This window comes from Castor canadensis, chromosome 16 (assembly GCF_047511655.1).
Source record: "Castor canadensis chromosome 16, mCasCan1.hap1v2, whole genome shotgun sequence".
Taxonomy (NCBI): Eukaryota; Metazoa; Chordata; class Mammalia; order Rodentia; family Castoridae; genus Castor; species Castor canadensis.
The window spans coordinates 64,864,333-64,889,498 of record NC_133401.1 but is presented as its reverse complement, the minus strand read 5'-3'; the positions used below and the strand labels follow the sequence as shown (position 1 = coordinate 64,889,498).

At 44.6% G+C, this 25,166-nt stretch overlaps 1 protein-coding gene across 1 annotated transcript; it reads right to left on the bottom strand.

Annotated features, from left to right (window-relative positions):
• Positions 1-22,138: 22,138 nt before the first annotated feature.
• LOC109690870 (sperm motility kinase Z-like) lies at positions 22,139-23,706 on the bottom strand. The gene has a single exon (XM_020170463.2). It carries the CDS (start codon positions 23,477-23,479, stop codon positions 22,139-22,141), a length of 1,341 nt encoding a protein of 446 aa, XP_020026052.2. The 5' UTR covers positions 23,480-23,706.
• Between the last annotated feature and the right edge of the window lie 1,460 nt (positions 23,707-25,166).

Below are 25,166 nucleotides of genomic sequence, written 5' to 3'. Positions count from 1 at the left end.
ATTACAGGTATAAGGCAATGTGCCTTATACTACTGCTATAAAAATTTGTTTCAAAGTTTGCAAATTTTGAGATTCAGCCATATAACCAACTGGCCTCAGCTTGTTTCAGTTTGTCATAACTGTAAATTGGATTGAACTGGACGTCCATAGACCTGGTAAGTTTATATTACCAATTGCTTTGTCTTATGCTAAGTTTCAAATACAGAGATTTTTGGGGTTTTTTTCCTTTGGCAAATAAAGGACTTAAGTAACTTACTACACTTGTCTAATGTCTTAACTTTCATGGGTAACCTAAAAGTAACTAAAAAAGTGAAATAAAGGTGGGCAGGGTGGAGAGTGCTGTAATCCCAGTACTCAAAGGCTTGAGGCAGGAGGATCACAGCCTGGGGGGGCTACATATCAGGTTCCAGAGCAGCCTGGGCTATCAGATCCTTTTGCAAGAAACCAAAACCAAAACCAAAAAAAAAAAAAAAAAAAAAGGAAATATACAACGTGATAAATATTTCATCTGAGTCATTTGTAAGTAAGTTAAAATGCTAAAAAGTTGCTAAGTATGAGTTCAAGTCCTGGTCTTTTAAATTTTTTAAATTTTATTTTGACAGTACTGGGGATTGAATTTAGGGGCTCACATTTGCCAGGCAAATAAAAGCTCTACCACCTGAGCCCACACCCCAGTCCTTTTGGTCTCAGTTTGTCTTTCAGTCTGTGCTTTTGCTCAGGGCACTCTCCGATCCTGAGCCTCCTGTCTCCACCTTCCGAGGAGCTGGAATTAAGGACATGCATCATGACACTTCACTTTTGTATTTTCTCAGTATTGGAGTTTTAACTTAGGTCTTCGTACTTGTGAAGCAGGTACTCTACAGTTTGAGTTATGCCTCCAGTCTTTCTTGCTCTTGTTATTTTGGGCTTTTTGCCCAGGCCAGCCTCTACCATGATTCTCCTGTTGTAAGTTTTGCTGTCACTAGGGTGACACGCACACAATATACCTGGCCTTTTCAGCTTTCTTCATTGGAATAGGTTCTCATTTCTGTTCACGCCTATAGTTCATGAGCACTGCGTATAGCAATTCATTGAATATGCAATTTACTAATCACTGTCCCAGTGGGTTTTTGGCTTGTTTCCAGGGTTTTTGTTTATTTTTTTTTCCTAAATTACAAAGTAACTTTGGGGTTCCTTAACCCTGTCCCTTAAGCATATGACTAGGGTATACACTGAGAAGCAGAACACTGAAATGAAGAGAATAAACTTGGTCACCATTTGTCACAGCAGCTGAGGAATTTACACTCCAGTGAACAATGCTGAGACCCAGCTGAATCACAGGATGATGATTTTTTATTTCATGTTGGAGACAGAACCCAGGGCCTTCTCATGCTAAGCTCACGCTCTGCCACTGAGTACATCCCTAGTCCTAATTTGACTTTCTTTCCTGAGAAAGCTCTTGCCATACAGAATAGACTGGCCTTGAATTCTCCATCCTCCTGCCTCTGCTTCCTAGTGCTGGCCTTACAGGCTTGCACCACCACATCCAGCCTTGCTCATTTCATATTTGTGTTCATCTCATGAGGATGAACTAGTTTTTAATTATGCTTTTTTGTTTTGCTTTGGGATAGAGTCTTGCTATGAAATTGGCCTTAAACTCCCAATTTTCCTGCCTCAACTGCCAAATGCTGAGATTATAGATATACACCACCAGACCCTACTATAAGTATGCCTTTAATTTTCATTTTAATGATTATGAAGTTAATAATGAATTTTTTCAGGTTATTGGACTATAACCTGGGAAGCCGACTATCTATTCTTATTAACAGGCATGAGCTTTGTTGTTTAGAAGCAAGTATATTCTGGACTCTTCTTCACTATTTATGTGTGTAGCACACAACTCCATTCCCAGTTTGTAGCCTGTCTTTTCATTTGCACTGTGCTGTGTGTGTGTGTGTGTGTGTGTGTGTGTGTGTGTGTGTGTGTATTTTTACCTCAATAATGTTTTTATAGAGAATTTCTAGCATGTGAGTAGGTTGACTAAGATGATAGACTCCAGTGCAGCACCACCCATCATCCACTCCACCAGCCTACAACCCATGACTCATTCTTACTCTTCCACCACACCCTCACCAATTCTTTCCTTCTGTGCTTGGTTTTCTTTACTTTTTTAATACAAGGTCTTCCTATGTTGCTCAGTCTGCCCTCTAACTCCTGGGCTCAAGCCATCTTCCTGCCTCAACTTTGTCTCCCAAGTCACTAGAACTATACATGTCCAGCTCCCGTGTTTTTTTTAAACTGTAAACATCATGCTTTCATATGTAAATATTTGAAAGGATATGCCTCCTGCCTGGATGCCTTCCTTACCTCCCATGGGCACAAACACCCCATGCCAGCTGCCCAACCTCCAAAAGGCCCTCCTCTCCCTCTGTGGCTCCAACGCTGGTGCTGGAGAACCATCCCATGGGAGCCTTCAAACCCTGCCCCTCCCCACTGTGGGCCTCAAGGTTCTCACCTCCACCTCCAATGTGGTGACCTTACCTTACTTCTTCACACCTAACTTTTCAGTAAGTTCTTGATTTATGATGGGGTTGTCTTGATAAACCCAATGTAAGCTGAAAATATGCAAGTCAAAAATGCATTTAAACACCTAACCCAGCAAACACCATTGCTATAGCCAGCTTACCTTAAACATGATCAAAACACATTTGACCATAGTTTGGAAAATACTAACAGAATAAAGTACTGAATTTTTTTGAAGATATGGGCGTTTGAACTCAGGGGCTCACACTTGATAGGCAAATGCTCTACCACTTGAGCTACTCAGCTAGTCCTTTTGTGGAGTGTTGGGATCAGAGTTGGTCCCTGTCCCTCCTCAGCTGTGGAGCCCTGGGTTCCAGTCAGTGAAGGCAGGCAGGCTGAGGCCTGTGTCATCACTGTGTATTTATGTAACTGACGGTGGGGTCAGCCAGTGGTGCCCCAGAGCAGACCCATGTTTCCTTCAGTTCTCTGCAAAGGGATGTTGAGCACCTGCTGAGGCAGGCACCATCAGAGTCCCTTCTGAAATACCTTAATGGACAAAATGAACAACATTGTTCTAGATGGAGTAGGTTTTATAAGGCAGGGAGCAGACAAGAAGTCACAGAGATAATTGCACAGCACTTTAGAGGATCCCTGTTACCGGGAAAAGCAAAGGAAGCACAGGATTGGGGTTTCTGGGGACAATTTGGGAATGTGAGCTGGGTGGCCTGTCAGGTGAGAAGGAGCAAAAGTTCCCAGGCAGCTCGGGAAGTCGGGGCCTGGGGAGATGCATTCCATCCAGGTACTGGGAACCAACAGACAATTTATTCTTAAGTTAATACTTTGTTACAAGAAAATCAGAAGGTTTAGCAGAGTCCAAACAGTTAAAAGAAAATGGTGCCATTAAACAGAAAATTAGTGATAAATTTTTATTAACTCTTTGTAACAGTTCCTTGAGTTCTGCATTAATATCAATCACTGTCACTCTCATTTTAATATAATAGAGGATTGTACAGAGCATTTGTCACCTGTCCTGCTTTTCCCTCACTGAGAAATATGCCTTGGACATTTGAATTTGCCAATTAACATTCTCTCAGCAGTGTTTTAAGAGCTTCAGTGTATTCACTGCATTTAATGTTTTAAAAGCATTTCACTAAAGCTCATTCAATATATTTTACTGACCCCCCTTTTTCTTCTTACTTATATTATTTTAAGATTATTTTTTGCACTGTTAATATCCTTGCATCTATATGTTTGAAGATTATTTTCTTAAACTTTCTGAACTTGACCTACTGGATCAAGGATTGGTAGAACTCTCACGCATTTGAGTACACTGCTGGATTTTCTTCCTGAAAGGTTTTACAATTTATGTCTCCATGAGTGCTTGCTGACAATATGTGCCTTGTGCTCCCACCCACACTATGTTTTCTTTTATTGCTTTAATGTAATTGGGCAAATCTTGTTTGAATATGTAGTTTAAGATTTCTGAAATTGCTGGCAGAATGCCTCAAGTGGTAGAGTGCCTACCTAGCATATGTGAGGCCCTGAGTTTAAACCCAGTACTGCAAAAAAAAAAAAAAAAGAAAGAAGAAAATGAAACAAAACAGCAAACATTTAAAATAAAAAAGATTTGTGAAATTGGATGTAATAAAAATATTATCTTGTTTTTATATAGTTTTAGTTACTTGTAAAATTAGATGTATTGTATATTCCTTCATCATTTAGATACTTTCTGATTTTTTAAATTATCATATCATTGTTGTACTGGGGGTACATTGTGACATTTACAAAAGTTTTTACAATATATCTGCTGTTTAATTGCCTATGTAAGTACCATGTTAGTGTTCCATCACTGTAATAAATACTTCAGATAATTAGCTTACAAGAGAAAAGGTTTATTTTTAGGCCTTACAGATTTGTAGGTTCCTGTCTAGGACCAACTGTCCCCATTGCTTTTGGGCCTGTGGCAAGCCAGCATAACATGGTAGGGAGCTTGTGATGGAAGAAGCTGCTGAAATCATGCCTGGGATGCAAGAAAAAGAGATTAGAGTCCTTCTATCCTCTTCCAGTGCCTACCTTCAATGATAGGAAGACCTCCCAATAGGCTCCATCTCTTCAAATTCCTACTACTTCCCAATAGTGTTCAAAGCTGGGGACCAGGTCTTCAATACAGGGGCCTTTGGATCAATTTTGGATGGTCATACATGTCTAGAAATTTCTCCACTTCTTCTAGAGTTTCCAATTTATTTGAATATAGGCTTTCTAAGTAATCCCTATTGATTCCCTGGATTTCCTTGGTGTTTGTTGTGCTCTCCCCCTTTTTTTGTTTCTAATTTTATTAATTTGAGTGTTTTCCCTCCTCATTTTAGTCAGATTTGCTTGGGGTTTCTCAATCTTATCTATCTTTTCAAAGAACTAGTTTTTTGTTTCATTGATTCTTTGTATGGATTTCTTTTTGGTCTCTATTTTCTTTTTGTATTTCAGCCTTCATTTTTATTATTTCTCTCTTTCTGCTAGTTTTGGGTTTAGCTTCTTCGTGTTCTTTTAGGAGTTTGAGATCCAGCCTTCAGTAGTTTATTTGACATCGTTTTTCATGTATGAGCTCATGGCTGTCAGCTTTTCCCTTAGCACTGATTCTGCTGTGTCCCACAGGTTCTGATAGATTGTAGTTTGATTCTTATTAAATTCCAGAAACGTTTTGACTTCCTCCCTATTTCTTTGCTGACCCACTAATCATGGAGCAAAGTGTTGTTCTGTCTCCAGCTATTTGAGTATTTTCTGTTTCTTTTTTGGTTGTGTTTTAGTTATATTCTGTTGAGGTCAGATGGTAGACAGGGGATTATTTCAGTTTTCTTATGTTTATTAAAACTTGCTTTGTGAACTGCCCAGGAACAGGTCAGCAGTGTGGATGACTCCCGTATGCTCGGGCTCCTCCCCAACGCCTGTGGGCTCTGATATCTGGATAGATCCTGGGTGACATGGAGCACAGAACTGGGCCCAGAACAACTCAGGCAGTTTCAGAACTCATTCTGCAGTTCACTGCATTGAGTTTTTACTCTTCAGACAGAGTCAAAAATAAGGAAATAAAAAAGGAGAAGCTGCTCTTCAGCAGGCTTGAGTAGCAGTTGGCAGGCACAATGCCTGGGCTTCCAGGACTGTTAAAAGCTATAAAAAGTTAATTTAAATGTCAATTGTATATTATGTACCCCCCCCATATATTGGCAGTATCTCACCCGGCAAAAAAAACCAGGATACTCAATCCTTGCTACCACGAATCTGAAGTTTTCTTTGAGACTGCTAGTTTATTTTTTCACAGAGGGTTTCATGGTAACTTTGTCCAGACTGACCTTGAACTTGCAATCCTCTTGACTCTGCCTCTTGAGCAGCTGGAATTTTAGGTGTGAACCCCCATGCCTAGCTGTACCCCCTCTCTTAAAGGTTGTACCATGTCAACACTACCACACTGAGAACCAAGCCCCCAGCACATGAACCCTTGGGGACAAACTATGTCCAAACCGTAGCACCCGACATAGACTGGCCAGATACACCCCAGTGACCACCTCTCAGTGAGGACATGACTCCACAGAACTTGTGTCTGCTAACTCTAAACAAACCAATTAGAACTCACCAAGGGAAACCTGCTTGGGGAGTGCCCTGGCCACCAATAAAAATTTTGGTTCACAGGTATTGTGTCATAGCAAGAGGAAACAGATTAAGTCAGTAGCAAATATAGCTCATAAATATACCCATGCATCTTAACATTCAGAAAATCTTGAGACAATGGGTAGACCTTATGTCTCAGATTAGATAGGCAGAGCTTTTCAACCATCCTCCAAGTATCTTCTGGATCAGGAGTCCTCATTTCCTCCACACTCACACTATTACATTGTTTTACTCATGTCGTAAGGAGGTATGAGGAGAGGGGAGTCAGCTTGTGGTGTCAGACACTTCCTTCAGAAGTGCACACAGCTGTTCAGCAGCTGTTTCCTCTGATGTTTCAAATGGCAGCTCAGGTACAAGGAAGCAAGCCTCACACTGGCTTTGGAGCCCTGAGCCCTACCAGAGCCAGTGTCTCTTAAATAGCTTAAGACCATAGTTTAGTTTTCAGTGTCCCTTCATGGGATACCACCCAAGTACAACTTACCAATCAGGAGTCTTTTAATCATGAACAATGTTGCCTAGTAATGTAGCTGTTGAATCTTTTTTTTGTTTGTTTTGGTACTGGGGTTTGAACTCAGGGCCTACACCTTGAGCCATTCTACCAGCCCTTTTTTGTGATGGGTATTTTCGAGATAGGGTCTCACAAACTATTTTCCCAGGCTGATTTTGAACCGTGATCCTCCTGATCTCTGTCTTCTGAGTAGCTAGGATTACAGGTGTGAGCTGCCAGTGCCTGGCACAGTTGTTGAATCTTTTTAGCAGGTTACCAAAGAAATCAGAATCATAAATAAGGTTGCTTAGGAACCCAGTTGACATACTTTCCTGGTAGGTTACCAGAATGGAGCTAGTAAAGTAATCCAAGAGTAAATTCTTTTGCACAGAAAAAGAAAGGATTTTGTTACCTCAGAATCTATCTTGTACCCCTTTGATCTTTGGATAATTTGTTTCTTAAATTTTGGTTTTTGAGATAATTGTTGATGCAATGCAGTTTAAGAAATAATCAGAAGTTCCTATGTACCTTTTGCCTAGGTGTTCCCCATGGCGATACGTTGCAAAGATGTACAAAAGAACACATTGGAAAGGGTTTTTGTTTTTGTTTTATTTGTTGTGGAACTGGGCTTTCAACTCAGGGTTTCACTTGTGAAGTGGGTTCTCTGCTGCTTGAGCCACACCTCCAGTCCATTTTGCTCTGGCTATGAAGATGGGGCTCTTGATACCTCCTTTCTCCTGTGATCCTCCTGATCTCAACAACTCAAGTAGCTGGGATTACAAGTGTGTATCACCAGAGCCTGACTTCAACTAGTTTTTGAGTATTGACTTTGTATCATGCAACTTTGCTGAATTCATTTATTCAAACAGCAATTTTTGAGTGTGGAATCTTTAGGATTTTCTGTGAAGAGATAAATTTATTTCTTACTTTCCAGTTTGGATGTCTTTCATTTCTTTTTCTTGACTAGTTTCTTGGCTTTGGCTAGAACTTTCAATAGTGTGTTGAATTGGCATAGTGTGGTATGATTGGCATCTCTGTCTTGCTCCTGGTTCACAACATGGGCTACTTAATAGCATCCACCTTCTTTTTCTTTAGTGTTTTTAGAGTACACATGAACAATTACTGTTATGTGGTGACAGAGGCCTTCTTCAGTGACAGACATTGTTGATTATCTTTATTCCTGTTTGAATGAATATCTGACACTTCTCTGTTCTAATCTTCAGTAATCCCTGTTAGGCAGGCAGGGAAGGTCTTGCCTTGACACTACAACTGGGGTTCCCATAGGCTCCTAATTGACCAACACAAAGCTAAGAGCAAGGGCTGGGGTGTGGCTCAAGTGGTAGAGCTCCTGCCTAGCAAGTGTTAGTCTCTGAGTTTAGTCCCCAGTACTTCCATAGATCTAAAGAAATTACCAACATTTGTTAATGTTTCATCTTTCCCTACTGTCACCCCAAAAGGTTGACAGCAGAACTTTGCCACACAAAAACTTCATGTGTTAATGAGCAAAGGGTCCTCATGTGATAGCAAAGCCCACTTATATCTGCAGCTCAGGCCTAGAAGTGTTGCGGAATCTCAAGCTGAGATATGGGACACTGAGGCAGTTTAGCAGGAAGCCTTGGGTTAAAATACCATCCGGGCACTATACACATTGGATACAAGTGGGCTAAGACTCAGATGTCCTTGTAAGAAATAGGATTTTGGTAGCTTCTAACATCTACAAGAGGACCTCTGGCTGGGCAGCATAGGGATTTCATTTTAAACATGGACACTCCTACCAAAAGCAACTATTCTGCTACTTCCTGGGAAAGTGGGGGTTCTGTCTTATCTGGATCCCCCAGCTTGGGCTCATGGCTGAACCTCTATGGGGCTTCACATGTCCTGAGGAGGAGCCTGTACATTGAACTCCAAAATGGGCCAAGGCCCATCATTCCTTAAAGCAAGTCCTTACTGCAGCCCCACTGTTGCCCTGCCTCACTGAGAAAACCATTTTCCACACATGTTCTTGAGAGAAGGGAGAGTGCCTGTGAGTCCTCATGACCCACCAGTCACCCTAAAGCATACCTAGAGGTCAGGGTGGCCCCCATACCTCAGGGCATTAGCCCCAGTAGTTCTTTTGGTTGGAGAGGCTTCTAAATTGACTCTGGGACAAGAGAAATAATATTGACCTCCACCCAGTAACAGATATTTAAACTCAAAGACATGTCATGGGATATTGGATAAATTATTTTCAAAAGTACTATGGTCTCTTTTGAGGGATCTCTGACCTCCAAATTCAGTCAGGTCAAACTCTAAATCCTACTATATTACTACCAGACCCAAACACTGACCCCACTCTCCAACACTCTTGTCTGAAGTTCTCGCTTTGTCCTTCCAATTCAGGTGGAACCACCAGGACACTTCCTTCCCTGACCCTGACACCACCTGTTCACTGATGGCAGCAGGTATATGATTGGCAGGAGACAGGTTTTTGGTTATGCAATTGTTAGCCTCTCAGAGGCCCTTGAGACTAGCCCCTTGCCCAGTAGCTCTGTTGGAGCCATCTTGGCCATTTTTCTGAGATTTACTGTATGTCTGGAATTTACCTTGGTTTCTCCACTCTCAGGCTGCAAGCAGCTTTCTGCTAGCTCTGCAATATTGCATGCCCCCAGCTAGCCCTGCAAGATTTCCTGTAACTGTACCCACATTCTACAAGGAGGTGTGTGTGGGGGAACAATTCTGTAACCAACTTGTTTTCCTGTAACTGACCCATATACTGCAAAAACCCCCTGGTTGCCTAACCCTCCTGGAAAATATGTAACCCATCGCCTGACACTGATCAAGGCTCAGGGCTTTTGGAACTTATCTCCACTGAGTCTGCTAGTGTAATAAAATCCCTGCTTCCTGCAAAGTCGTCTCAGTGACTTTGCTTCCCTCAACATTTCTGGTGCATTGCCTGGGAATTGGAGAGATCAAAGTAGGCATTTTTGCCTCCCTGGCTGTTGGGCTGTGGCCCAACTCCTGGGGACACAACCCAGCCAAGGCACCACTGGACCCTTAGTCCAGATGGCTAGGGAAGGCTCCCATAGAGACTGAGGCCTCAGGTCTATATGTGTCAATGGAACCCAGGTAGAGACCTCAGGAACCAGGAAACTTTGGAGCAGCACCTGTCTGAAACAGGTAGGACCCAAGTCCATCAGAATAGGCCTGTCCATGAGAGGATGGAAGAGGGGCTTGATCACCCCCTAGATACCCACTAGTACTCCTGAATCTGGTTTTTTGGTTTTTGTGATTATTCAGGAGGAAGCTGGGATACCTTCCAGACTAGGTTTGTTGGGTTGGATGAATGTGTGATGTGCAACTGAGAGCATAAAAAGAATGTGACTTTGGTCACCACATGGTGTGCAGAGTTCATTTCCAGAAGCCAGGGATGTTCTCATTTGATCTAGGGAGAACCCCCCCTTGGGGCACTGGTCTGGGGTTTATATGGACTTGCTACAACTATGAGACATCTGAAATATCTCCACAAGGAGAACAGCTAGAGACAGACGAAGCAAAAATTGTCTGTCTTCCCTTTGTGTTGGAAATTGAGGACCCCATACCTCATTTCCAAACACCCTGAACCTCTTGTACCTTGTCTCAATGTGGGTGGGAGCCAAAGTAAAAAGACTCCTTTACAATGTATGCTTGACAACTTCAAGAAAGGGTACACAGGTGTACAAGGGCACACCTTCCAGAACCTTTGGAAATCCTATCAAATAAGTTGGGTGTTCTTTAAGGTTGGATGGTCTTCCAAGGGATCTCTAGATTGAGAAAATACTTGTAGGGTCTATTAGGTAGTGACAGGGATACCAGGTCATCCTGACCAGTTCCCCTACATAGACACATGGCAGACATTGACAACTCATCCTCCTCCTTGGCTTAAGAAGTTCTTTAAGGACAATTGTGAGATTGTGATGGCAAGGACAAAAAATACTGGGGCTATTAAAAGAAAGGAGAAAAGGCTTTTCCTTTTCCCCCAGTGCTCCAGGCCAAACCTGACCTGTATCCACCACCATGCGCCCCTGTGCCTTGGCCGCCCCTGCCTCTGGTGGATTCCATAACAGACTCAGAACCTGAGTCAGGAGACCACCCCCCCTTCTCCTCCCTCATCAGGAGTTTCAACCAATCCCCTTGCACAGTCTGGAGCTCACCCAAAAACCCACTTAACAGCTCAGGCAGAATTCCAGATGCCCCTCAGAGAGACCAGAGGGCCCATGTGATATAATTCAAATGGAGAGCTATGGGGAGGTGGGCCCTTGTTCATTTATCAGCCCTCACCACCATGGACCTCTTAAGTTGGAAAAATCATACTCCCTAGTGCACTGAGAAGCCACAGACCATGGTTGACTTGATTCAGTCCATCATCCATACCCGTAATCCAACCTGGCATGACTGTAGACAATTGCTCCAAATGCTCCTCAGCATGGAGGAATGGAGATGAGTCATCCAAAAAGACCTCCATTGGCTTGAGGCTCATGCCCCTAATGGGACAAATGATGTGTAAGCCTATACCCAGATGGCTTTTCCAGAAGCTGAACCTGCATGGGACCCAAATGAAGCAGAAGACCAAGACAATTTACATAGATATAGAGAGGTTCTGATGGTAGGTCTAAGAGAAGGGGGAAGAAAGGCCATAAACATGAACAAAGACTCAGAGGTCTTACAGAAGTCTTATGAAAGCCCAGCACTGTTCTATGAAAGACTTTGTGAAGCATACGGTCTATATTCTCCCTTTAATCCTGAGGCTCCTGAAAATCAGTGAATGATCAATACCACCTTTGTGGGGCAAGCCCATGGGGACACTAGAAGAAAGTTACAAAAATTGGAAGGCATGAATTCATCCCAGCTCCTGGAAGTGGCAACTATGGTGTTTGTCAACTGAGACCAGGAGGTCCAAAAGGAGGCAGAATGAAAAATAAAGAAAAAAGTAGATCTCCTGGCAGCTGTATTGAACAGATGGTGAGGGCACAGTTCCAGTCGGGATAGAGGCTGAGTAAGAGGCAAAGGGGGTCCCCCAGGAAACCCCCAACAAGCATGGCCCCAGGAATCAGAACTGCTAAAGAAGAATCAACCTGGCCCAAAAGACCAAAAATCGTAAGTTCTCCCTCATATGTGGACATTAGATCAAGGGCAAACACAACATGGGGATTGGACTTTGATCACATGATAAAGCGAGAGCACACAAGGGAGGGGTGAGGATAGGTAAAACACCCAAAAAACTAGCTAGCATTTGTTGCCCTCAACACAGAGAAACTAATGCAGATACTTTAAAGCGACAGAGGCCAATAGGAGAAGGGTACCAGGAACTAGGGAAAAGCTTAGTTTGAGAAGAATTAATTTAGAAGGTAATACACATGCACAGGAAATCAATGTGAGTCAACTTCCTGTATAGCTATCCTTATCTCAACTACCAAAAACCCTTGTTCCTTCCTATTATTGCTTATACTCTCTCTACAACAAAATTAGAGATAAGGGCAAAATAGTTTCTGCTGGGTAGTGGGGGAGGGGCAGGGGGGCGAGTGAGGGGGAGAAGGAGGGGGTGGGGTGGCTAAGAGAGGGGGCGGGGGGAAGGAGGGAGAAGTGACCCAAACATTGTATGTACATATGAATAAAATTAAAAAATAATAATAATAAAAAAGAAGAATCAATGTGCTTTCTGTCACCAAGATGTGTCCACAGCCCCAGCCCAGGGGAAGAGAGACAAAAGAGAAAGAGGACTTTATGGGGCTCACAGGCATTGAGTGGGCTGATGATAGGGCTGATGATTAGGGCCAACTGGACTCTTTTCTCCTTTGCCCCAAGAGCCCATTGTTGGTATGTCAGTAGGGAGCCAACCTATAGATTTCATGGTGGACACTGACGCTGACCTGGCGTGTGGCACCAATTTCAAATAGACACCAAACAATTGTGGGGGCTACGGGGACCCAGACCCACCACCTATTTCTCTAGCCCCAAGAATGTACTCTGGGAGGACATCTCATTACTCATCAGTTTCTCTATATACCAGAAAGTCCAGTGGCACTGATGGTCTGAGACCTGCTAAGTAAACTGCGGGCCCAAGTCAGCTTTCAGGAGGATGGACAAATAGCTTTGAGCTTCAGCTCAGGGCTCCCTAGGGTCTTAGCCCTGGAAAAAAAGGTGGAGATTACATTCAGTAGAGCCTGCCTTAAAGGCACAAGAGATGCCCTTTAAGGTCCTGCGAGTATGGGTGGAAGACAAGCTTTTGGGGCTGGCGTCAACATTCCTCCAGTGATAATAGAGATAAAGCTGGGAGTCATCCAACTAAGAGTGGAATACCCAATACTGATGAGGTCTCCAAAAGGGATATCTCATCACCTCCAGAGACTCTTAAGCTATGGAATCCTGAGACTTTGTCAATCTGCCTGGAACACTCCCTTGCTGCCAGTTCAGAAGCCAGGCACCAATGATTACTGCCCAGTGTAAGATCTTCAGGCAGTCAATCAAGCAGCAGTAACCACACTCAGTGGTTCCAAAACTGTACATTTTGTTGGCCCTGATACCAGCAGAAGTAACCTGTTTCTCATGTTTGGAATTAAACGATGCATTCTTTTGCATCCAGTTGGCAGCTGTGAACCAACCTATCTTTGTCTTCCAATGGAAAGACCCCAATGCGGGGGGGGGGGGGGTAACAGCAGCTAACCTGGACTCGTCTCCCACAGGATTTCAAAAACTTCCCAACCATCTTTGGAACTGCCCTGGCATCAGATTTGTGGGCATATCCATCAGAGGAAGCTGGCTGCACTCTCTTACAATATGTGGATGACCTCTTCCTTGCAGCAGCTAACCACCAGGACTATCTTAAAGGGACAGATCTCTTACTCCATCTTTTATGGGAAGCTGGATACAACGTATCCTTCAAAAAAGGCTTAGACCTGCCAAGACTGAGTCAAATATTTGGGATTTCATATCTCTCAAGGCCAGCAGAACCTCAGTGCAGAAAGAAAACAAGCCGTCTGTTCAATCCTGACTCCAACTACAAGAAGACAGACCTGTGAGTTCTTGGGAGTGGCTGGGTTCTGCTGGATTTGGATACCTAATTTCTCATTGCTAGCAAAGCCTTTGTATGAAGCCACAAAGGGGGGCAAAAGGGAGCCCCTAATATGAGAATCTGAACAACAGCAGGCTTTTCGTGCCATCAAGGAGGCATTAGTCAGTGCCCCTGCTCTGGGACTCCCAGATGTGAGAAAGCATTTCTTCCTTTATGTACATGAGAGAAGTGGCATGGCCATTGGAGTCCTGACCCAATACCTGGTCTCATGGCATCGGCCAATGGCTTATCTCTCCAAGCAATTGGATTCAGTGACAAAGGGATGGCCTGCATGCCTGTGAACTCTTGTAGCCACAGCCTTGCTGGTATGAGAAGCAGAAAAGCTAACAGTGGGAGGGGAAATAACTGTCAGATTTCCACATTCTGTAGTGACTCTAATGGAATACAAGGGACAGTATTGACTGACAAATGCCAGGACGGTCAGATACCAGAGTGTGCTCTGTGAAAATCCACAAGTGAAGCTAGAAGTTGTCTGGACTTTAAACCCGGCGACCCTACTCTTGTCAGCTGCGGGGCCTCCAGACCATGACTGTGTTGAAGTGATTAATGAGGTCTTCTCAAGGTTCCCTGACCTCTGTGACCAGCCCCTAACTCAGTCTGACCTTGAGCTTTTCACAGACGGGAGCAATTTCCTTAAAGAAAGAACAAGATATGCTGGTTATGCAGTAGTATCTCTAGACTCAGTCTTAGAAGCTCAGGCACTGTCTCCGGGCACATCAGCACAAAAAGCAGAACACATTGCACTGGGAGCTGAGAGGACTGTTAACATATACAGACTCTAAATATGCTTTTACCACTCTTCACATATATGGGGCCATATACAAAGAAAGAGGACTGATGTCAGGAAGAAAAGACATAAAGTATGCATTGGAGATTCTTGAGCTCCTGGAGGCAGTATGGGCCCCCCAAAAGGTTGCTGTTATGCATTCTCCAGGGCATCAGAAGGGCAAGACTCCAGTGGCAGAGAGAGAGTAGATCCAAAATCTCGTGCAGCAGCTCTACGTGCTCCACCCACTCGTAGTTACCCAGTGGCTGTAACTGGCACACTTCTCCCGATCCCACTGGCAAAATGGGTTCCACATTACTCCAGTCATGAATGTGAGTGGTTCACTTAAGAGGAAGAAAAATATTGCAAAGGGGGATGGTATCAGCTTGCAGATGGGCAAATAGTGATTCCAGAGACACTAGCTTCCATTTTTGTAAAGAATGCTCATCAGGACTCTCATATGGGGAAGTCAGTCCTTGAGCAGTTGCTGAGCCAACATTTCCGTGTCTCCTGCCTCACCAGTCTTGCCAGCAATATTTATAAGCAATGTGAAACATGTGCCAAAAGTAACCCCAGACAGGGGCCATTCCCTAAACCCAGAATCCAGGGACAGTTCCCCTTTTAAAGACTTGAAAATAAACTTCACTGAGCTGCTTCAAACCAGAGGCTACAAATGCCTTCTGGTGATTGTGTGCACCTTTTTTGGGTGGGTAGAGGCTTTCCCCACCTGAACAGAGAAGGCCCAAGAAGTGGTCCGCACCTTACAAAAGGAAATAATTCCCAGGTATGGGATCCCCATCTCCATTGGGTCAGACAATGGACCAGCTTTTTGTGGCAGAAGTTGTGAAACGAAGGGGCTAAAAGTAACCTGGAAACTTCACACAGTTTACAGGCCTCAGAGTTCAGGTAAGGCTGAAAGAATGAATTGGACACTAAAAACTCAGATGAGTAAACTCTGTTAGGAGACACACCTGACTTGGGAACAGATCTTGCCATTGGTCCTACTTAGTGTCTGGTGTAGCCCCACCAAACAGACTGGGTTCTTGCACTATAAGGATTCTCTATGGAAGGCTGTCCCCACTAATAAAGGACATTAAGGAAGATCTAAAAGAGATAGGAAATCTAACTTTGTTCCAACAGATGCACAGTTTGGGAAAAGTGCTCAATGACCTACAATGCTAATAGAGAGATTCCCTATTAGCTTAACCACTGATGTACATTCCTTTAAGCCAGGTGACCAGGTTTGAATAAAGGAGAGGACTTGTCAGCCTCTCCAGCCTTGGTGGAGAGGGCCCTACTCAGTGATCCTGACTACTCCCAAAGCAATCAAGGTGGCAGAGATCACCCCATGGATCCACCACACCCGAGAAAAGAAAGTAGCTCCTAAGTAGAAGAGTCAACTGGACCCCAGTGAGCCACTCAAACTGACCCGAGGAGGGGCCCTTCAGCCTTGCCCTAGTCACAAACCGGAAGCTGACTAGTCTACACACGGCAGAAGCTTGAGGAGTGAACTGGACAATTTATGGACTGTTGTTTTTCATAGAAAGTGTTTTGGAGTGATGCTTGAGTTCTTCCATCCCTTACCTATCTCTCATTTTGGTATTGTAACCTTGCTTTGGTCAGTAGGAATAACAGTAACTGCCCCAGCAGGATGGCGCCAAATCAAAAGGCTCTTTCTGGCAGTCCTTTTCCTTCTGCTGACAGGATGTGGCATTGTTTTTGGTTGTTTCTGTCCTGGGTTCCTTCTGCAAACCTAAACCCCTCATCCTGTGAGTTGTGCTTATGTACTACTCGGACTAGGAATGCCATTACCAGAACCCTGCTGTTCCATAACTATGACTCCTGTGCAGGTACTGTTACTGGGTCATGTTTTCACAATGGTACTACTTACTCAGTGTGCTCTCGCGACAATCAACACAGGTGTGATTTGACCCTGTGTGTGCTCTCTCAGAAGAATGGCTAGAGGTCTGACACACGAGAAGACCCCTAATTACCCGGACCCAGAACACTAGCCCCCATCGGCCAATACTGGTCTATTTTGATGCTTGTGTAACAGCTAGTTATAATGGTGATGCCAAGGTCTCTGGGTGCACAACCCTCTCATGGGTAAGGAGCTATACTACAGAGAACAAGTACATGTGTGAAGAACAGCCAACTAGATATAAATATGGTTGTTATGGGAACGCACCTTTGTGCCCTTTTTGGGAATGTGTAACTTGGGCCATATGGACTGAAGCCTGTAAAAACAATAAGTCTTCCATTCTGCAAAAGGGAGTTGCCCCATCTGACTCTTCCTGGGGAGCCTGCAATCCTATCAGTTTCATTATCCTTAACTTCACAGACCCCGGGTAGAACTGGGAAAAAGGCCACACGATAGGCATCCACATAGATGGCCTATAAAATGACCCAAGACCAAAGTAGTTTTTAAGAGGGTTGTAATCTAATGCAAAACCATATCCTACTGGGTTTTTCATTCCTTCTATGAGGAGATGGAACAAGGCCTTCCTCCCATTTCCTCCATTACCAGAAATTTGTTCCTGTCTTTAGCAGAGACAACAGTTCAGTCTCTTAATGTTTCTTCTTGCTATGTGTGCAGGGGAGGCTCCTGGGGGATCAGTGGCCCTGGGAGGCCAAAGAATTAGATCCCCCCAAGACCCCCAATGGGATAGGATGTCCTTACCTCAAGACAGGAAACTGGCTCCTAAAAACTTCCATTATTGGTAAAAACTGTCTTGCCCAGCGGGGAGGGAACTTCAACAACCTCATCGAAAGCCTGACATGGTTGGGTCAGAGATTTTAAATGCTACTGCCCAAGAAACTCAGTGGTGGGGGTCTTCAAACCATTCTGAGCCAAGCCCTCACCCCTTGTCCAGTTTCCGCCACCTCTGAACAAGATTGACACAAACATGGAATGGTGGGCCCCAGGAGGATTGTACTAAATATGTGGAAGGACCGCCTATACAAGGCTGCCCTGGTTCTGGGCCAGAGCCTGTGTGTTAGAGACAATACATCCCTCGTTTTTCCTCCTTCCCTTACCTCAAGGTAAACAGCTGAGAATTCCAGTCTATGAGGAAAAAGGGCACCCAAGGAGTCGGAGGGCTATACAAAGGAGTATACAAATTGGAAACTGAAAAGATGATGAATGGCCCCCAGAGCACATAATTCAGTATTATGGGGCAGCCACCTGGACTGAGGATGGCTCTTGGGGCTACTGAACTCAGATATATATGCTCAGCCATATCACATAGCTCCAGGCAGTGGTAGAGATCATAACCAATGAAATTGCAAAAGCCGTCAATATACTAGCTAAGCAGAGCACCAAAATGCACAACACAATTGATCAAAACCACTAAGCTCCAGACTCTCTCTTAGCCTCAGAAGGGGGAGTTTGTGGCAAATTCATTTTGAGCAACTGTTGTCCTCAGACTCATGACACGGAAAAGGTAATAAAAGAGATTGCAGATAAAATAAAAAAGATTGCTCATGTTCCAGTTCAGACTTGGAAAGGGTGGAATCCTGACGATTTGCTTGGAGGATGGCTGTCTACAATAGGAGGATTTAAAACAATGTTTGGGGCTGTAGTAATTATCGTGTTGGGCTGTCTTGTACTCCCATGCATGCCCACTGGTTGTGTGGTCCATATCAACCCTAATAGAAGCCACAGTAAAACGGAAAATGGCCACACAATTATATCTATTACAAGGCTACCAAAGAGTAAATCCCATCTCTGAGGACAGAAGATGATGCATTCTGTCAAATAAAATGTCAAAGCATCAAAGAGGGGAATGTTGTAGCCATCTTGACCATTTTTCTGATATTTACTGTATGTCTGGAATTTACTTTGGTTTCCCCACTCTGAGTGCAAGCAGCTTTCTGCTAGCTCTGCAATATTGCACACCCCCAGCTAGCCCTGCAAGGTTTCCTGTAACTGTACCCACATTCTGTAGGGAGTGTGGAGGGGGGAACTCTATAACCAACTTGTTTTCCTGTAACTGACCCATATACTGCAAAAAAAAGAAAAAGAAACCTTGGTTGCCTAACCCTCCTGGAAAATATGTAACCCATCTCCTGACACTGATCCTGGCTCAGGGCTTTTGGAACTTATCTCCACTGAGTCTGCTAGCATAATAAAATTCCTGCTTCCTGCAAAGTGATCACAGTGATCTTGTTTCCTTTGCCGTTTCCCACAATAGCTCTATTTCAGCCCAAAAGGCAGATCTATTTGCCCTCACTCAAGCTCTTTAATTAGAGAAAAATAAAACAGTCAATGTATATACTGACCCTGCCTATGCCTTTCAGTAAGTGTGCACACACTCAATCATCTGGAAAAAGGGGACTTTTAACAGCTAAAAATACCCCAATGAAACATGTTCATGAGGTCATAATCCTAAGAGGCCATGAAACTTCCAATACCGGTAGCCATGATTCATTGCCAAGCCCACAAGAAAGCTATAGACCAGGAATCTTTGGGTAACAATTGGACTGACAGACAAGCCAAGGAGGCAGCTAAACTATACCTGGAGGCAGCTTTACTCTTTCACCCTTTTCTACCCCCTCTCCAATATAACTCTAGGGTAACTGAGGAGGCCATGGCTAAAGGACTCTCAAGTGACACTGAGGATTGGTTACAGGCACCAGACCACCATCTGCTCCTGCCTGGATCCTCCCAATGGAAGGTTTTATCAGGCTTTCATAAGATTACCCTTTGTGGAACCAATACCCTGCATAGCCCATGGGGGAACCTGTGCTATGCTTGTGGAAGACTGCTGCTTTGGGGTTAATGAATCAGGTCAGGTTCAGACTAACATTCATAAACAAACCCAACAAGCTTCTCAACTTAAGAAAGAGTCACCCAAGGATGGCTCTCAAGGAAACTATCTGGCCAGGGTTATCCCAGGGTTTCTTCCCTTCTTGGGCTCTCTATATCTATTTTATTCCTTTTGTCATTGGTTTATGCCTTATTAATGTTCTAAACAAGATTTATTTCTTCTTGCCTCCATGCCATAAATTATGCTACAACATGGGCTCCATCCTTACTGCCTGACCCTCAAATGCCCCTTTGCCCCCTGGACCATACAATTTTATTTCATGTTCAGTTAGACTCTGTCATGTCCCCATGGCCTGCACTGTCACCCTCTGCCAGAACAACAAATATATAGGCAATGACACCTCTACCACCCTTCCCAGCTCAAAGAGTTACAAGAAGACATTCTCCCCACTAAAACCAGGATTGGTTTAGTTGTTCTCTCGGGGTGGGAGGATGTAGAGGAGGCCCCCACTTTAAGGAAACGTGGCAGAGAAAGGAATATTGAAGAACAAATGGTGTCGGGGGGTGGATCATGCCAGCTGCAGGGCCCAGATGAAGCACGAAGTAAAAGCCAAGCTTGCAGGATGTCTGCCCTTGCATGAAATTTAAACCATGATCTAGGGAAGCGACAACCCGTAAGTTGTACAAAACAGAAGGCAATCAAAAGTGGCCTGATCAGAGGTATAAAATCTATTCTTCTACTCTGTGTCTCGGTAAATTCTTTTATCAACCTAAGGCTCCAAAATCCCTGACAGTAAGTAGTCAATGTTTCTCAGTAAAAACAGTAAAGCACCTCTTACACAAGTAGGTCCTAAGATAACACTAAGTACAATGTAGCACACATATACCAGGAATGTAGTCATTTGTCATTGTGACCTTTATGTACTGTAAATAACTGTACATGCTACACTTTTACATGACTAGAGCACACTGTTTATGACAGCATCAAGGGAGTAGTGCATTCGCACTCCACCCTTAGGATGACTACCACGTCATCAGACAAGAGAAATTTTCAGCTCAACTGTGATCTATGGGTCTATTATGGTGGAAGAGGTCTGTGTTGGCAGACACATTGCTGTGAGGCCTATGACCACACATTCATAACGTGCAAACATCACCACCGTCCATCTCCACAACTCTTTTTTAAAGCATTTTTTTTTCTCAGTGGTTGGTACAAATCCAGGGCCTTTTGCATGCAAGGCCAGAACTCCACCACTGAGCTAGGCTCGTAGCCAAGGAAAACCAAAACTGTATCCATTAAACATCAACTTCCTATTTTCCTCTTCCTCCCTCTCCAGCAACCACCATTCCTGTTTAAATTGAGGGTGCAGATGGAGCCCAGGGCCGTGCACATGCTCACCTGGTGCTCTAACACTGCACTACATCCTCACCCACAACCTTCAGGATTTTTACCATACTAAGCACCTTATATAAGTGGATTTCCCTCCACAGGTGCAGATTGGTGGCAGTGAAGGTGTGGCCAGGTTTGCCACCTATGGCTCAAACTCCAGAGTCCCCATCCAAAGGCAGACCTGCCCCTGCACTGCCCAGACCTGTTGATCATGAGCACATGGGGTCCTTTGGGGGAACCACTCGCTCATGATGCAGTTTTGAATGAATTTTGGATGCTGGATCCCTCCCCACTCTCTTCCCGAGCCACCATTCCCACGGCTGTAGGGTGGGAAATGAAGAGAACCTGCACCCTGACAGGTGGAAAGGGGTGCAAGCTGGAGCAGGTCCAGGCTATGTTGATGCCAGGAAGCAAAATGGAGGCTGCAGAGGAAGGCGCTTGTGTCCAGACCTTCTGCACACAGCTCACAGGCCTGGAAATGTGGAAGTGCAGGAGCAGTGTTTTACTGAACAGCCCAGAGAGTTCTGTTTTAGGTGCTGATTTCAAACCTCAAGGGCACTTGAAAAAGTACATGCCTGGTCTATTCTCAGCCTTTCCTCATTTTTGGTTTCAGGTAAGATGTTCCTAGTGGAGACATCCATGTCTCTTCTGTCTGACATGCCAGCACTCACTATTTCCCTTCTCGGCCTTTTCTCCTTTGTACTTATGAGCCCTTTGCTTGCTGAATGACCTAATTTTATTATCACTGACTGAAATGCAAGCTATCCGAATGCAAGTGCTGTGTTTTGTTCGCTGCTGCAGGTCCTGGATGAACATGAGCTCACAGAGGGATCACTGACTCAGGCCCAGTAGGCCCAGTGCTGAGGGCTTTTGAGTCTTGAGGCCAATGACAATGTTCCCATTTTGGCTTCTCTTAACAAATCATTACAATGTAATCCTGAAGCCATTCTACATTATAGTCTTCCTGCCAAAATATATGGTTGCCAGAAAAAAACAGTCTCTGAGGTTTCCCCCATGGATTTGGAAGGGATTTCTCCTCTCCATGCAGCTTCAGGTGACCCTGCAGCTCACCACCCCACTCGGCAAAGAATGCCTTGGAAGGCCATCTCGGTGGCAGATGATACTTGACTGGAATCCCATGGGGAGAGGCCCAAGATAAGTTGCCATTACAGGGAAAGATGGTTTGCACACCTTACTCCTGTGCTGGAGAGAGACCTTTGCTGGGCTTGCTGTGCACACAGCAGCTTGAACATCCCGCCTGAATCCTTCCTGCAACTGGTTGAGTCTACACCGTCAACCCCCACACCATGGTAAAAGGATCCACAGAGCACAGGGTTTTCCGACTCTCCATTGTTACCTTTGTTTTTCTCAGCTGTCCACAGCTTCCTTTGGAGTTACTGTGTTGTGGAATTCAGGGAGTGAATTTTGGGCCCGCACACAGCAACACAGACTTAAAATAGAGTCTATGATCCTCCTTCTCACTCTCTGCCAGCCTCGGATATTGCTGGGGAGAGAGGCTGTGGCCATGGTAAACTCAGGACCAGGCTGGGGGACTTTGTCTGTGGTGGGGGTTCTCCTTGGCAGGATGCAGAGGGGGATATAAGGGAGGCTGGCTGTTCTTCTGCCCCTGTTCCTGTTTTCTTGTCATCAGAGGACAGGGTGAAGGTCTGAAGAAGGGCAGGTGCACTGGCTCTCCTCCTTAGCGGGGGAGCAGAGGTCGAAGGATCTGCAGGGGGTGGGGTGGGCAGAATCTGTGGGCGCACGGGGGGCTTGAGGTGGGCACTTAAGTTAGCTCCCTGGCACACCTGCTGTCTCATCATGAAGTAGGTGGCCATCGCCTCATCAAATTTTCTCTGCAGTAGAGATTGGCATACATCACCTAGGTTGTAACCAAGGTCACACATGGCTACCAGTATTGCAGGGTCCAGGTGTTTTGGCAGAGGCTCCACAGCAGCACTTGGTGATTCCTGTTCACCTTGGCTTAGCCAAGGGTGCCACATAATGTTCTCTAGAGGGGGCCTCTTGCTAGGGTTTTTGGTGAGCAACAGAATAATCAGGTTTTGCAAACTCATGGAAAGGTATGATGGCAAGGCATACCTTGGGTTCAGGATTGCCTGCCTCAGCTGCATAAAGGTCTCCCCTGTAAAGGGCAAGGTTCCCATTACCATAAAGTAGAGGAGGACGCCCAGGCTCCAGACGTCCACTTTGGGGCCATCATAGGGTTGTTCCAGGAAGAGTTCGGGGGCTCGGTATACAAAAGCACCACACAAATCTATCAGCCTCTGCCCAACCGAGTACCTGGTACCAAGGCCAAAGTCGATGACTTTCACATTGCCGTGGGCATCCAGCAGGATGTTGTCAGCTTTTAGGTCTCTGTGTACGATGCCTCTTTCATGACAGTAATTGATTGCACACACGATCTGTCTGAATACACTGTGGGCCTCGTCCTCACACAGGCGCTGGGCCTGTTTGATACGCTCGTGGAGCTCCCCTCCGCTGACATATTCCATGATGAGGTAGACTTGATCCACTGTTTCCATCACCTGAAACAGTTGGATCACATAGGGGTGGCACACTGTTTTTGATATAGACACTTCGGATGCAATGTAGGAGTCTTCCTGTCCCTTCTGCTGTATTTTTACTGCAACTGGAGTCCCCGTGAGGCGATGGTAGGCAAGTTTCACCTGGGAATGGCCACCTATGCCTATGGTCCTCATGACCCTATACTGAGATGTGAGGATCTCAGAGAAGCTGGCACTGAGAAGGTACTGTGTTGTCAGCTCCTGACTACTCTCACTACACAATGATCGTAGCATCATTACTGAATTTTAAAAAAGAAACAAAAAGAAAAATTAAAAATAACCAAGAGTAAAAACAAAAAACAATGCTACCTGAGTAAAAAAGAAAATGTAATGTAAACAAAGTAAAAATAAAAGAAAAAAATCAATCAAAAAGTACATAAAAATGAAAAATATAAGCAAAAAAGAGAGAAAAACAAAGACCAAAACAAAAATCCAAAATCCGTCAACCAAGCTTTGTAGTTGTCCAGCAGGTCACCAACCAAGAGCTTCCTGCGCTATATGGACAAAAATTCAGTCCAGGCAAACTCCTCATATACTTGCTGGATGGCAGTTGGCCTTCCTAACAATGACCCCTTGGTGAGGTCAGAGAACAAATGGCCCAATCACAGTTGGGCACAACCCACAGTGCTAGTCTCACAGGTCCAAGTAACTTTACAGATTTAAAAAAAAAGAAACAAAAACAAAGCAAAATTTTTGATTAGGTGACTCATGGAGACTGGTATTTACTCCTGAGAAGTTGAAACCAGTGGATGCTTCAATGGCCTCTTCATTTGGATTCTGAAAATCTGTGATAACTTTTGGCTTTTAAAGACCTCATCCTCAAGGTATTCAATTCCTTTGTCTTTAAACCTGGAGTGATTGATGTCAAACTAATCCTTTTGTAGCACTTCTCAAACATTGTGCTGCTGCCACACACGCACACAAAGCTGTTCCCTAAAGCACCATGGCGCACTTTTAAATCTATGGGGTGGGGGTAAGAGAAAGAGAAAGAGAGAGAGCTTACTTCACTATGATTTCCCTCATCAGAGTTCTTATCAGCAGCCTTGGAACTCAGAAGGAAGTGGGTGGGTATTTTCAAAACGATGAAGGATAAAACCATCAGCCAAGAATTACAGCAGAGAAAGGAGTGAGAAATGGGGGCATTTATGGGTGGGTCAGCCCCCTGGTGCTGTGTAACAAAATACTTTAGACAGGGTCACTTGTAGCCAAAAGAAATTTATTTCTCACAGTTGTGCAGGTCGGCAAGTGCTTGATCAAGCCTCCAGGAGCTTCAGTGTGCCAGAGAGCTTGTTTGACTTTCTGCCTCTGACTGCTACCTTGTTACTGTTTCCTCACAAGGTGGAAGGGTAGGGATATTATTTGAAAGAAAACAGTGTAGCAGACACACTTGCATCCTCCATCCAGAGTCAACAGATGAGATTTTATTTGCTTCAGATCTCTTGTTGCTGCTGTTCTTCTTCATGGGGTGGGGGATGGGTTCCTGGAGGAAGAGTCTCAGTGTGGAGCCTCAGCTGACCTTAAACTCTCTCCTTTCTTATTTCTGCTCTTGCTTTTGGTGCTACAGGAGTTTGAACTCAGAGCCTCACACTTGCTCATGTTGCAGGCTCGTGGTGAAGGTCCTTGCCTTCGCTAATCAAATTGGCCAGTGAGACTGACTCACCAGACGATGACAAGATCAGCATTCAAGTAAGATTTATTAGAGAGAAAGGAAAAGCTGCCCTTAGAGATGGACAGGGAGCCCAGAAAGTCATAGCTCCCTGTCCTTCACAGAGGGTTTTAAAAAATTTGGTCCTTTTTATTGGGGAGGGGAGTTAGGAGTCAGGGATGGAGTGGCCTTTTGATATATCTTTATAGGAACACACTCTGTTGGGGAGAGGAGGTGCAGGAGTCGGGAGTGGAGTGGTCTCTTAACATATCTCTGCAG